This window comes from Harpia harpyja, chromosome 11 (genome assembly GCF_026419915.1).
Source record: "Harpia harpyja isolate bHarHar1 chromosome 11, bHarHar1 primary haplotype, whole genome shotgun sequence".
NCBI lineage: Eukaryota > Metazoa > Chordata > Aves > Accipitriformes > Accipitridae > Harpia > Harpia harpyja.
The window spans coordinates 4,794,598-4,806,617 of record NC_068950.1 but is presented as its reverse complement, the minus strand read 5'-3'; the positions used below and the strand labels follow the sequence as shown (position 1 = coordinate 4,806,617).

Genomic DNA, 12,020 nt, shown 5'->3' with positions numbered 1-12,020 from the left:
TTTCAGGGCTCTACAGCCCATGCGAGATCCTCATCGCCAGCCAGGACGGGTCGTGTCACCTGCAGGAACAGGCTCCCTGGGGCTGGTTCCTATCGGACCAGCGCCAATGTAACGTGTACACAGCCACTGCCCAGGCCAAGCAGGGCAGGGATGGCCAGCGATGCCAGGGACATTTTGCCCGTGGCAGTGCTGATCACCCAGAGCCCAGCTCCTGCCCTTGGCTCACACTGACTCCTGCACAGGAGACCTCCCGTACGACTGCTCGACCCATCCATCCCCTCCCCGGCGCTGCCTGTGTTCCCACTCCCTCGGACGCATTGCTCCACATGCCAGATCCTCTCTTAAACGCACAAAATTGCAGACACTCAACGAATAATCAGCTCCGCTCTGCTGTCGCTGGGACTGTTCCTGCACAAGCTCCTAAGGTTGCTTCTACCGCTGACTCACATCAAAGAAACTTCCAAAAATAGTCCCCTCGCCTGCCCTGCTCTCCCTGTGCACGCTCGCATGGCAGCACCGGGACAGGCCCCGTGGCCCCCATCCACTGCCGGCCGGCAGCGTGCCGAGCGCTGCCTTGCGGGCTGTGCCCGTGGGGTGCCCCACGTGAAAGGGGGCTAACTGAAAGGGTTAAAAGCCACAGAAAGTCGTACCTGGGGCTCGACCACCGCCGCCTTGCCTCCAGCCCCCCAGCTGGCTCCGGCTCTCCGGGGTAATATACAGCAACAGCTGCCGAACCGTGCCGGAGCAAAATAGCACCCAATCACCGGGAGCCGGAGCACCCGTGCCTCAGCCCCAGAAAAGGCAGTTTAGCCCCAGGCATCGAAAGCAGGGGCTGCGGCTAGCAAGGCGGGTGCAGGGGCATGTGGCTCTCAAGGGCACCCTGGACACGGCTTGTCCCTCTGTGAGCCCCCCCCATGGAGAGCAAGAAGAGGGGAGAAAGGACCGTTTGCTCCCCGACCTGGGGTCTCTGAGCCAGCTGTGGGATGGACACGGGTGCCGGGGATGCAGAGAGGCAGATCAGAAATCTGCCAGGCACGGTTAAGAAGGTGGTGGAGGGGAGAGAGGGGAGAGAAGGAGCAATCCCCTGGGACCGGCAATGCTTAGACAACCCCAGTGAAAACCACTTTTTGCCAGTGTTTAGGTCCTTTGCCCTCTGACTCCTCCGATTTCCTTGCCGTAGCTGTTCCTGCAGCCAGGTCCCCAGGAGCCCTGCTGCAGCCACAGGCACCTCTTGGGGAGGGATGTGATCCTCACCGCAGCTTCCCGCTCACACGAGGTAGCGAGGAGATGAAGCATCTCTCATTTGGAGAGCTGAAAAGGACCATCAGGCTCTGGCCCTGCCTATGCCAGTTACCCAGAGCCCCCAGCTCAGCACAGGCAGGTACAGCCTCAGGCAGAAGCGCCCGGCGCAGGGAACGTGGTGCAGCCATGACTGGTACCAGCCCGGCACATCTTGGAGGCATCCTGCTTTGAGGACATCTCTCTTATGGAGAGCCACTCCTGAAAGGCTTCAGGTTTATAAAAAAACCTGAAACTGTAATGTTTCACGGCTGCAGTATTGACATTTTTCTTTAGCAGAGGTGTGAAAAGTCTTTAATTGCAAGATCTAAAGGAGGAATAAATTGGGCACTGGCATCCGGAGGGGACTTAGCCTTTTTCCCGGGCTCCGGACACCCGGTGAGCCTGGGTTATGGTCTTGCTTTAGGACCATGCAGCAAATGAACTCAGGAGCAGTCGTCTGCTTTCCAGGGCAGGGATTTCCCCTCTTTGGCAGGGACAGGACCGAGCACGCCGTGAACCCTGCTGCGGTATAAATAACGCGCCACAGAAGTTGAACGCAGGTGGAGAAAGGGATGGAGCTGTAAACACAGCCCCCCACACCATGCCAGGGTAGTTTTCTCAGTTTTATTCCCACTCCAGTAAGGTCAGGGCTGTTAACTGTTCGCTTTATAGGGACATAATGAAAGCAGAAAATCATAAACAGGCCAAATTAAAATCCCTTCTTCTCCCAGTTAATTGTTTTCCATGGTGCTTGCAGGTTCGTAAGCCTCCTCCTGCCTCCTGTGGGCGAGATGCTCCTCCCAGGAAAGAAGCTGGGGGTTTAATGGGCAACATCTGCACGCACACAGCTCAGGCAAAACGTCCTCCCACTTCGTCCCTGCGTGGGGCCATGGGACAGAGAGCTCTCCTCGCCCTTTTCGGGACCTTTTAACACCCTCCCCTGTAGCTGGGAGGGACCAGGAGCGTTTTTGCCTCCACATGTTTAGCTCTGAGCAGTACCCTGTCGAGCTGCAAAGCCTCCACCTCCATTGGACAATTTATCCCAGGCAGGTGGAGGAAAGAGATTCCCAGAGGCAAATTCTTTCCTAATCCCTCACCCCCCCCCAAATCCTGGCTTCTCCCTTGCCCTGAGGCTGATAACAGTGTCTCTGGGATGGAGTTAGCTCAGAGAGTGGGAAACACGATCCAGCTGTGAGACCAGGCAGAGAGAAAGCTGCCGGTGGAAGAGCTCGGGAGGGCAATCAAGCAGTGTGATGGACGGCAGCCTGGCTGCACACGGGCTGCGCTGCATGTCCAGGCTAAATATTGATTCTCTGGCTTTGGCTTGATAACACGAATGTATCTTCTCTGACTTCCCAGGCTGTCAGCTTGCCTCAGATTCACGCGGGTGCGTGACTGTCTGCCGTGCACCGGCCGCCCCCGAGGCTCTGCCGTGGCTTCGTGGTTTGGGGTCCAGACGGACTGAGTTGTGCTGCAGCATTCCCTCGCTTCTATGGCAATGCTCATTTATCCTCCCACAAGGACATAATCTTCTTTCTCCCCATCTTTAATAACTCACAGTCAAAAAGCAATCATAAAGACATACAATTAGTCACTGATTATTTTCGGCACAGGTTAGTTCTGGGGATGAATTTTCCTTTTCTCCGTGCAATTCCCCCTCTCTCCAGAGCCCCTACTGCTATGGCAGCCCCAGCCCGACTCCGTCTCCTCCTGACACTGGTACAAGGGGAGGCAGATGCTCGAGCTGGTTGTGCCGGTGGGTTTCCTGCTGCCCCGGCTCTCGGCCCAAACCTGCCAGCTCACTGGGCTGGCTGCAGGTCTTTCCCCCTGATTTCGTCCCTGGCTCCACCAGAACCACCCGACCGGGTTCCCAAGACCTGGGAATTGAAAACATCCTTCCAGCCCTTGAAGCATTTATCCTCCAACCCCTCACGTAGGCAGGGTTGGGCTCTTGACCTGATTTTAAAGACAAGAATCTGGATGTTGTCTGCTAAGTCCAAGTCCTCTGGGCAAAGCACAGCTCTGTAGGTTGGTCCCTGCTCCAGCAGGAGCCGTGTCACCTCCACGCCGGCATCGTCCCTTTGCGCAGCTGCGGGTGGCAGTGGGTGCTGGCTGATCCGGGGCTATGCAGGTGAGTGCCCCCCCCCGCCGCTGCCGGCTAAGCCGCAGTGTGCTGCCTGGCAGCTGTTGGCACCAAACAAATACCTGCCAGAGATGCACATGGCGCTCAAGCCAGGTGTTGCACGGGCTTGTTGTAGGTGCTTCATGTCTCGGAGCCCTCCACCCTTCTCTTAGATGTGGTCGGAGGTTGCCACTGGGCTGAGATGGGATCGGAGGGGGGGAGCGGGGCTGACGGCTGGAAGAGACGATCACAGAAACACGATTTCTCAGGGAAATCAGGTGAAGGAGCATCCTGATTCCTCGCACGATCAAAAACCTAAAGGCACAGGTGTCCCCATAGCAACGTGGCCACGTCCCAGCGCTGACAACAATATTTTGCTGACCCAAAATTCCTCTTTCAGTTGGATCCAGCATACATCAGCTCTTCCCATCCTGAACAGTTGTGCAATATCTGTGTGCTGAAACACAGCTGCTGCCTCCTTACCCTGAGGTAGCAACACATCAGCGTCAGCCGGGGAGATTATTTCTCCGTGTGACTGCAAGAACCACAGACCTTTACGGGTGTTGGCATTATTAAGAAGTGCTCAGGAAGTTACAGGAAGCGAAGAGATGTCTTCTCCCTGCCAGCTGTGCTTTTCCTGTCTAATCACGATCTATCATCACAGGAGATTTTAGTTACGTTGAGCTGAGCAATCTCCTTGGGGAGGTGCAGCTAATTGAATGCCCGGAGCATTTTGGAAGCTGGGTGTTCCTGTGGCTTCATGCCACCAGGCATTGCAGTGGGGTTGGGTAGCACTGCCCGTGTTGGAGGGAGCCAGCGAGAGAGATGGAGCATCCTCTGCACAAGCCGATACCCACAGCTGATATCTGGACGGGCTCCGCTGTCCCGGTGCCATGCCCTGGCTGGCTGCTTGCAGGTCATGGCCCTGCTCTGTTCAGCTAATGGAAAGCATCTGGTAGAGGAGAACTGCTGCAGGAACTCAGACCTGGGCCCTTCCTCATAGCTGCAGTGATTTGGTTAGCCAGGAAAACATAGCTGAGGGTATCTTCTGCCTCCTCTCCTGGGGCGAGGACTTGACATGGTGTGGAACTGGAGAGGAAGAAGATGGGAGCTCTGCAGAACAGGTACCGGCTCAGGCCGGTCCCTGGTTTAATAAATCACAGCTTGCAGCATCTCTGAGGACCTTCTTCTTCCTCTTACCCTGAGCTTTTAGCCATGGGTGAGCCTGGTGGGACAGCAAGCCAGAAACACTATGGGTCTTTGTTTAAAGGCAAGGGGACGTCCTGCCTATGGACCGGGCTGGGAGGACACCCCACCCCACAGGGTCTTCAGGAGCACGATGCTGCAGACTAAGCACCAGCTTAACACATTTGTCCAACTGAGGACGGCAAAGGTGATCACATCTGTCAGAGAAACGCTCTCCCATGTCACCTCTGGCTTTCCAGCCCTGAGCTACAGCTGGCCATCCATCCATCCAGGTACAGAGCCGTGGCTGTGCCACACACATGTACCCACCTGGAAGCAGGATCCCAGTTGCGTTCAGGGTCTGGGTTGTCTCATAATTGTTCCCAGTGATGGAGGAATCGTGCTGGGGACAGGCCTCAGCTTGGCAGGACTGAGCAGGACAAGGAGAAGCCATGGTCCTGCCCTCAGGTCCCGGTCCCTGCAGGTCACCATGGTCCAGTTACAGACTTCAGTTCCAGGACTGGCTGGAGCTTGGGCCACTCAGCACCATGACAAGAGATCAGACTGGCAGGGGCAGAAAACACCCCATCGAATACATTCGTAACTGGTCAAGAGCTGTGCGGATGTGCTCTTAAACAAAATGAGCTTGTTAGGTCTCTGCAAAGAGCAGAATAGGCAACAGAGAGGGTGTGGGAAGCCCCTTTTGCCCTGCATGTCCTCCCTTGCCGTGACATCCGTGTCTGAGCAGGGACGAGCACAGCACAGGGACGTACCACAGGCAGTGATCCCACCCGCGGGGAAGGCTCCCAGCCCCCCCGCTCTCAGTGCAGCAGCTGGGATCACACACGGGTGAGTAACACCCACATCCCACCACGCTGCTGGCGGCCAGTACAAAACACCGATGTGCTGTCGGAGGGAGAGCCTTTCACTGGTCTCACCTCATCACCTCGCTAAAAGCCTTTGGAAGCATTGATCCCTCAGTGCGCTATATGATCTATAGATATTCAGAGCAGCTCTACATTAAAGCCAATCTGATCACACTCTAATCCACGTGTGACCTAAATACTCCGACTTACAAATCTCAGAGGTTTTCGCTCTCTTTGCCTGGCAGAAGGAGCAGCATTCAGGTCAGTGGGAACAGAAGATGCCGGATCCCATTAAATGCTACTTTTAGTCTCGGCTGCTTTCAGTAATTGTTCCATGATCCGTTTTCTAACAGCCCAGCGTCGCTTAGGGCTAATCATTATTCTTTTTGAAGATTTACAGCTGTTAGTACCTCCGAGGAGAATACAAGTACGCGACTGTGAACATGACATTTCAAACGAACTGTCCTTGGAAGTGCCATTTGGGAAAGGGGAAAGCGGCCACGATGCTTGTCCCTTGAAGGGCCACTGCTGGGGGGTTGTTGCTTTATCAGTCTGAAACAGCCATGTCAGGGGAAACTGAGGCAAAAGGAGATTGGGGGGGGGAAGCGAAGCTTTGGGTAAGGGGTGCTAGAACAGTCTGGGAATAATAATCCCAATGATCACAAATCTTCCCCTTTTTGACTTTTCTGCAGGAAGGCAGCGGCCGGTTCGTTAGTGCCTTTATCCGCTGAGGTTTGGTCCCCCCACGCTGGCAGTGTGGGGGCTGTAGATGCCGACCCATTCCTTCCTTTCCAAATCACACCCAAGGAAGGAGCCGCTTCTCTCTGCTCCAAGCAGGTGCCCTCCAAACAACACAGGGCATCGGCAGCGAGAGGGGTCTGCTACCGGCGCTGCCCCGTGCGAGTGGCGAGGGGCTTTTCCCCCGCTCCTCGCAGCAGCCGGCATCTTTGGGACGATGGCACCCCACTGGAGAGCAGGTCCTGCTGGTTTTAGCACCTTTCCCAGGGCTCCAGGTTGTCCCCACATCATTAATAACGCTGCGAAGCCCCAGCAGGACTGAGCAGCCATTTCAAAAGCAATCAGCCCGTGTCTAGAGAAATGCCTTTTCATCCCTCTGCCATTGTTGGGGGGATGCTCACAGCCCTTGGCAGCTGCGCCAGGAGCTGCCGGGCTGTGGGACGGCAGAGAGGAACCTCGGCCCCAGCACCCTCACGCTGGCTGTGAGATATGGCAGGGGGAGGAGATGCCCCAGGCAGGCTTCAGGTCTTTAGGGTTAGGAGGGTCATAAAAGAACAAAATCTACCACAAAGTACAGCAGAAAGTACTGCAGCAACAGCAAAAATAGCAGAAACTTCCTACCCCCCCCCGCCCAGACCGTCGGCTGGGGCTTCCCAGTTTCCCTGTGCCTCCCCACTTGGTTCCCCATTTCTCTCTCTGTTATCAGACAAGAAATTCCCAATTTAGAATTCAGCAGACTTCAGAAACCAAGTGCAAAAGTTTCATACGTGCCAGGCTTGTCGGTTCTCTCCTCCCTGCCTCACACCACGTATTTCTCGGTTTCTTTGTGACAGTAAAGGAAAGCTGGAGAGGTTTGGGTTCTGCTTTCTTAATAAAAAATCCTCCCCTTGACAAGACCAGGACTGTCTGCTCTGGTGCTGCTTGCCCCTGCAAGGCACTTGCTGGGGTCCTCACAGATGTGTTTTGTCATCTCTCCAAGGTTTGGAAACTTCGATGATGACTTTCCTTCTCCAAAATTTTAGCTGGTCTCTAAACTACTTTGTTAATTGTAAGCAGCGCAGAAAAGGCTGGGACCTGGGGACAAGGTTTTTGAATGATGTTCCCTTCTGCTCCAGCTTTCCCTCTCCCTACTTGCATAAAGTAATGCCAAATGAAATACATTACGTAATAGTAACAAGCAAGAACCAAACCATCAAGGCCTCAAAATAGCAGCAAACTCCCTTTCCCAAGCCACATTCTTAATTATTCCATTTTCTTTCCTTTTTGCCCACCATCCTTAGTGTCATCCTGCAGACCAGGTTTTGTCCAGTGCAGGCAATTCCACTGCAACAAGGCAAATAAATAATTGTTTGCATCTGCCCTGCTTGCAGGTCTGTAGGAACTGTAGGGCTTTCAGCTCCCATCCTCCTGGGCTAAATTAGAAGACATCAAAGCTCATGATCTTTAATGTTTTTTAGTCCTTTCCCAAAATGTCCCTGCTGGTCATTTGTTCCTGAACTATGTCCTGCTCAAACAGCATGCAACATATTTAAAATAAGCCTTGAGACTCCCCACAGCTGCGACCAAACTACAAGAAACCCATGACTGTGGCTGGCTGAAGCAAAGGACAAGCAGATGAAGAGACAGATAGAGAATGGAGCATCCCCCCTTGCCATAAACCCAGCTTCTACTGACCCCCCACCACCAAGCACCCAGAGCCCGGGAAGCCAGCACCCTGCTCTGCAACACCGGAGCCAGTGTGCTTTTGGCTGGAGCTGACGGTCAGCAGCTAAGCAATTAAATTTCCCCTCCGCCCTGTAGCACAAACACAAAAGCCTACCAGGAGCATCACTCTGCTTTCGGCACCCGCGGCCGGGAGCTTGCGCAGAGCCCATCCGTGCGGCACTAAGAGGAGAGATGCCGCTGTATTTTATGCTCGAGGGTCATCGTTAATACCCGCAGCCTGCAAGCGCTTTGCTGAATTGCAAACACTTCGCTCGAGATGCTGGGTTGCAGGTCAGGAAGAGTGTTGCCAGCATAAATCCAAGGCAGCTTCTCTGAATCCATGGGGTTATGCTAGATTTATGAGGAAATTATGGAGCTGTGGCTCTTTGGCATCATAAAGGCCTGTTTTTAGGACTGATGCTTGTTCACAGCTCCCTGCCATCACCAGAAGAAAGCAAATGTCCTGGAAAAGCCAGGCTGCAATCACCAGCTTGCCATGATTAATACAAGCTTAGGTGGAATTTTTTAATGAATGAGAGAGCAGAAGATTCAAGAATGAACCTTGAATGAAAGCGGGCTCCTTGAATGAAAGCAGGCTCTGCCCACCTGGCTGGGGGAAGGTCTTTAAAGGGACTTGGACAAGTACCTCCACCCAGATGGCTCCTGAGTTGAACAATCATTCAGTCTGGAGCACTGCCCTGGTTTTTATGCTGTTTTCTCACCAATACCACATGGCAATGTGAGCATCAAGGCTTGTTCTGACTACTGACCCTTCTCTTTTCCCTCCTGAAGAAACCTAACAACCTCATTCTCACTCTGGTTTCAGCAGCCTGTGGTGTATTTTGGGGCAGGACGTAGCCCTCCATCCATGATCACGCCTTGGATCACAGCAGCAATGTTCGGCACAGACTGAATTAGTTCCCATGATCGTCTACGACACCAGTCTGGTATTTCTTGGCAAAAAGGCACAAAGTAATGAAATGCGCCCCAGGATGGGGCAGGTAGATGCAGAGACACGCACGGGAAATGGCAGCGTGCCGGTGTTTGCTTGCATGCGCAGCCAGCGAGGACTTGAGGCAGAAGCCTGCGGGCTCTGGTAGTAACAACTATTTAAAGTGATGATGGAATTATCAAAAAATGGCAACACTGGTGCATGAATGGGCAGAAGAGCAGGAGATGAGCTGCTCCATAGCCTTCTCCCAGCACCAAGTGAGAAGGTGGGAGCCAGCCAGGCTCTGTCCCCCAGTTGCACCCTCGCATCTCTTGTCTAGGGACTCCTCAACTGACCACTGAAGATTTTGTGACTTTGGTCGTACATCCCAACTAAAGGACCAGGGACCTGGATCCGGGTGTAGGCTCCATCCTGGGAAGAAAAGCCAGGCACAACAGCTGGAAGGGGGGTTTTGGCAGGGCACTGGGCAGGAATTGCCTTGTCTTTTCCCAGCTCTGGGGCAGGCATTTGACTTTGAAGCGTGGCTGCCCTCGAGTGGTGTCTCAGGGGCACGAGTGAAGCCCCTTAAAGGGATGCACGCTTGCAACACAGCTCCAAGACATACCCATAGTTTCATCAGTTCCCTTCCCTCCTCCTCGCCCCACATGTGCCCAGCCTGCTTCATGCTGGGAGCTATGAAAGCAAAGCCAGCTGAGTCCTTTTGCTGGTTTTTTTTTTGTTCCAGTGTAATGCAAACAGCAGCCTGAAAGAATTTCCTCCTCAAGCCCCAAGTTAGGCCCCAAATTAGCCATTCAAAACCACGAAGGTTTTCTTTCCGTAGGAAATGCTGCAGGAGTCTTAGGCACCAGCAGCTCCCCGTCTCCAAATACCATGTTTGCCAGGCTCAAGCCTCTGCATCTCGGGAAGGAGCCAGGTCTCATCAGCACAGCCGAGCATGGTCTCCAAGCCAGTCCCAGGTCTCTGCAGTGATGCAGCTGATTCCATATTCTAGATATGCACGGATTTTAATAGCAAAAGCAAGGAGAGCACAAGACACCTCCCCTTCAACCACCTCTGCCCCTCCAGAGATGTGGGGTGGAAGAACCCCCTCCATCCCCATCAGCCTCTTGCAGGGTTGGATGGATCTCATACACCCCCTGAAAGCCTGGTAGTGACACCCACCTCTAACAACCCGCTGATTATTTCCGACCCTACATAACACAAGGAGGGTGCTATAGAAATGCTGGGGGGGAGGGGGGGGGGGAAGAGGCAAGTCCCCCCCTTCATGCCCACAGAAGCTATCCCCAGCTGGAGGACCAACCACCCCCAAATTGCTCTATGGTCACCACTGGGCTCTTTTGTCCTACAGTGACCAGGACCAGAGACAGAAGGTGTGGTGGCCCAGCAGGTGATAAGCAAGAGAATGAGGAATATGTCTGGAGAAACCAATCAGCCTGCGCCAGAATCCCATTTGGAGTGTTTTGCTCCTGTACTCGGAGGTGAATGATCTCATCGGAGAAGCATCAAAGGCAGCAAACCATTTCTGCAGGTGAATGAACAACAGAGCCAGGCTGAGAACCACGGGACAAGCTGAGACAGGTCACAGCACAAGGCAGAGACAGGGTTTGGCTACAGGGAGGTTCGAAGATCTGGGCTGCCTCGTGGGAATTTCTTTTAAAGTCAGGCTGGGGAGGAGCGTTGGTGAGTAATTGCTCCACGACAGGTCCAAGAAGTGAATAATTTTCCAAGAATAAAGGTTAAAAGCCTAGAGATTCCAATGAAAGGCGCTCTATAAATAGGACTAAGTAGGCACAGCAGTGGGAATAACAGGCAAAAAAACTTGCTGTGGAAAAGGGGTGGAAATGATCTGACACCCACGTCAGGATTGGACATGTGGTTGTCTCTGCCAAGCATATGTTTTACATAAGCTAACATTGCAAAGAGTTTTGGTTTTGGTTTTTTTTTTTAAAAAAACAACTTTCGGACACCCCTCTGAGAGCACGGCCCGTTGCACCTCGTGCCTGATGAGAGCAGTGAGCTGTCTGAAACCATCCTACCCCAGTGATACATGACTTGACTTGTCCCTGGACCAGAGCATCGTGCTGGTGTGTGGGACAAGGCACCAGGGCAGCAGCTGAAATATGGTGTTGCTCAAACCATCACGTGAGATGACTTCTGCTGTGCCCAGAGGAACCGGAGGACCCTTTCTACTGATTTCTGTCCTTTGACCCCATCCTTTGGCGGGGACAAGCAGGGTGCCCCGGCTGGGGTGCAGGCAGGCAAGATGGTGGGCAAGGACAGCCTAACTGCCAACGTGGGTGCTGCACAGCAGAGCTCTGCCTGCCCGTGCACAGACGTGCGGACCTGCATCTCCCTCTTCCACTCAAACAGGAAAACCAGCCATCCTGGGGACATCTAGGAGGGAGCCATCCCTCCTTCCAGTTTATCTGTTGCTGGTCAGTGCTTTCTACAATTATGAGAAAGAGGGGTGGGGTGCCAGATAGCATGATCAGGTACACTTTGGTTCTTTAAAAAACAATAGCCCATCTGCAACAATAGGCTGTAAATGAGCTAACGCTGCTCAGAGATCTTCGAGTCACTGTGGATGTAACTGTGCAAATGTCAGCTCAGAGCTTACGACAGTAAAAAGGCATCCTAGGGAATTGCTGCGAGTGGTGCAGAGATGATGCTAGAAAAGCCCATGCTGTGTTTGCAGGAATACCCCGGACACCCATGTCTCAACTGCTGCCAGCAGCTCTGGCCACCTCCAAAAAGACACAGATAAGTGAGAAAAAAGGCTGGGAGCAAACGGTGCCTACAGCAGAGCTTCTACACGAGGAAATGCTGAAGAGAGGAAAATGTCAGCTTGGAAGAGAAACAAAAACCTGAGAGAGCTCCAGAGGGGGAGCAGTTACTCTCCAATTCACAAAGCACAAAAATTGGGGTCCCAGATGCAATTAGCAAGCAACAGGTTGAAAACCAGCACAGGTCTTCTGCAAAGACACATAAGGGAGTCATGGATCTCACTGCCATGGGATGCGGTAGGAGCCAAGTGAAGACCTACTTTGCAAAAGGGTTTAAAAACCTGCCTGGAGGATGGGTCCATGCTATTAGACTTGAGAGCCCAAGTTTAGACTCGAGAGCCCAAGTTTAGACTCGAGAGCCCAAGTTCAGCAAGTTGGTCAGCCGGCCG

The 12,020-nt window shown here is 53.4% G+C and overlaps 1 protein-coding gene across 4 annotated transcripts in view; it reads right to left on the bottom strand.

Annotated features, from left to right (window-relative positions):
* LOC128147886 (junctional sarcoplasmic reticulum protein 1-like) overlaps positions 1–12,020 on the bottom strand; it is a 32,665-nt gene that overhangs the window by 5,685 nt on the left and 14,960 nt on the right. For 3 of the 4 annotated variants that reach the window (XM_052801083.1, XM_052801084.1, XM_052801085.1), the window contains exon 1: positions 8,012–8,081. The exons of the other annotated variant lie outside the window; for it this stretch is intronic. In XM_052801083.1, coding sequence (XP_052657043.1) covers positions 8,012–8,066 — 55 coding nt within the window. In that variant the 5' untranslated portion in view covers positions 8,067–8,081. Of the gene's footprint in view, positions 1–8,011; positions 8,082–12,020 lie in introns of those variants that run through there. 4 annotated transcript variants of the gene reach the window in all.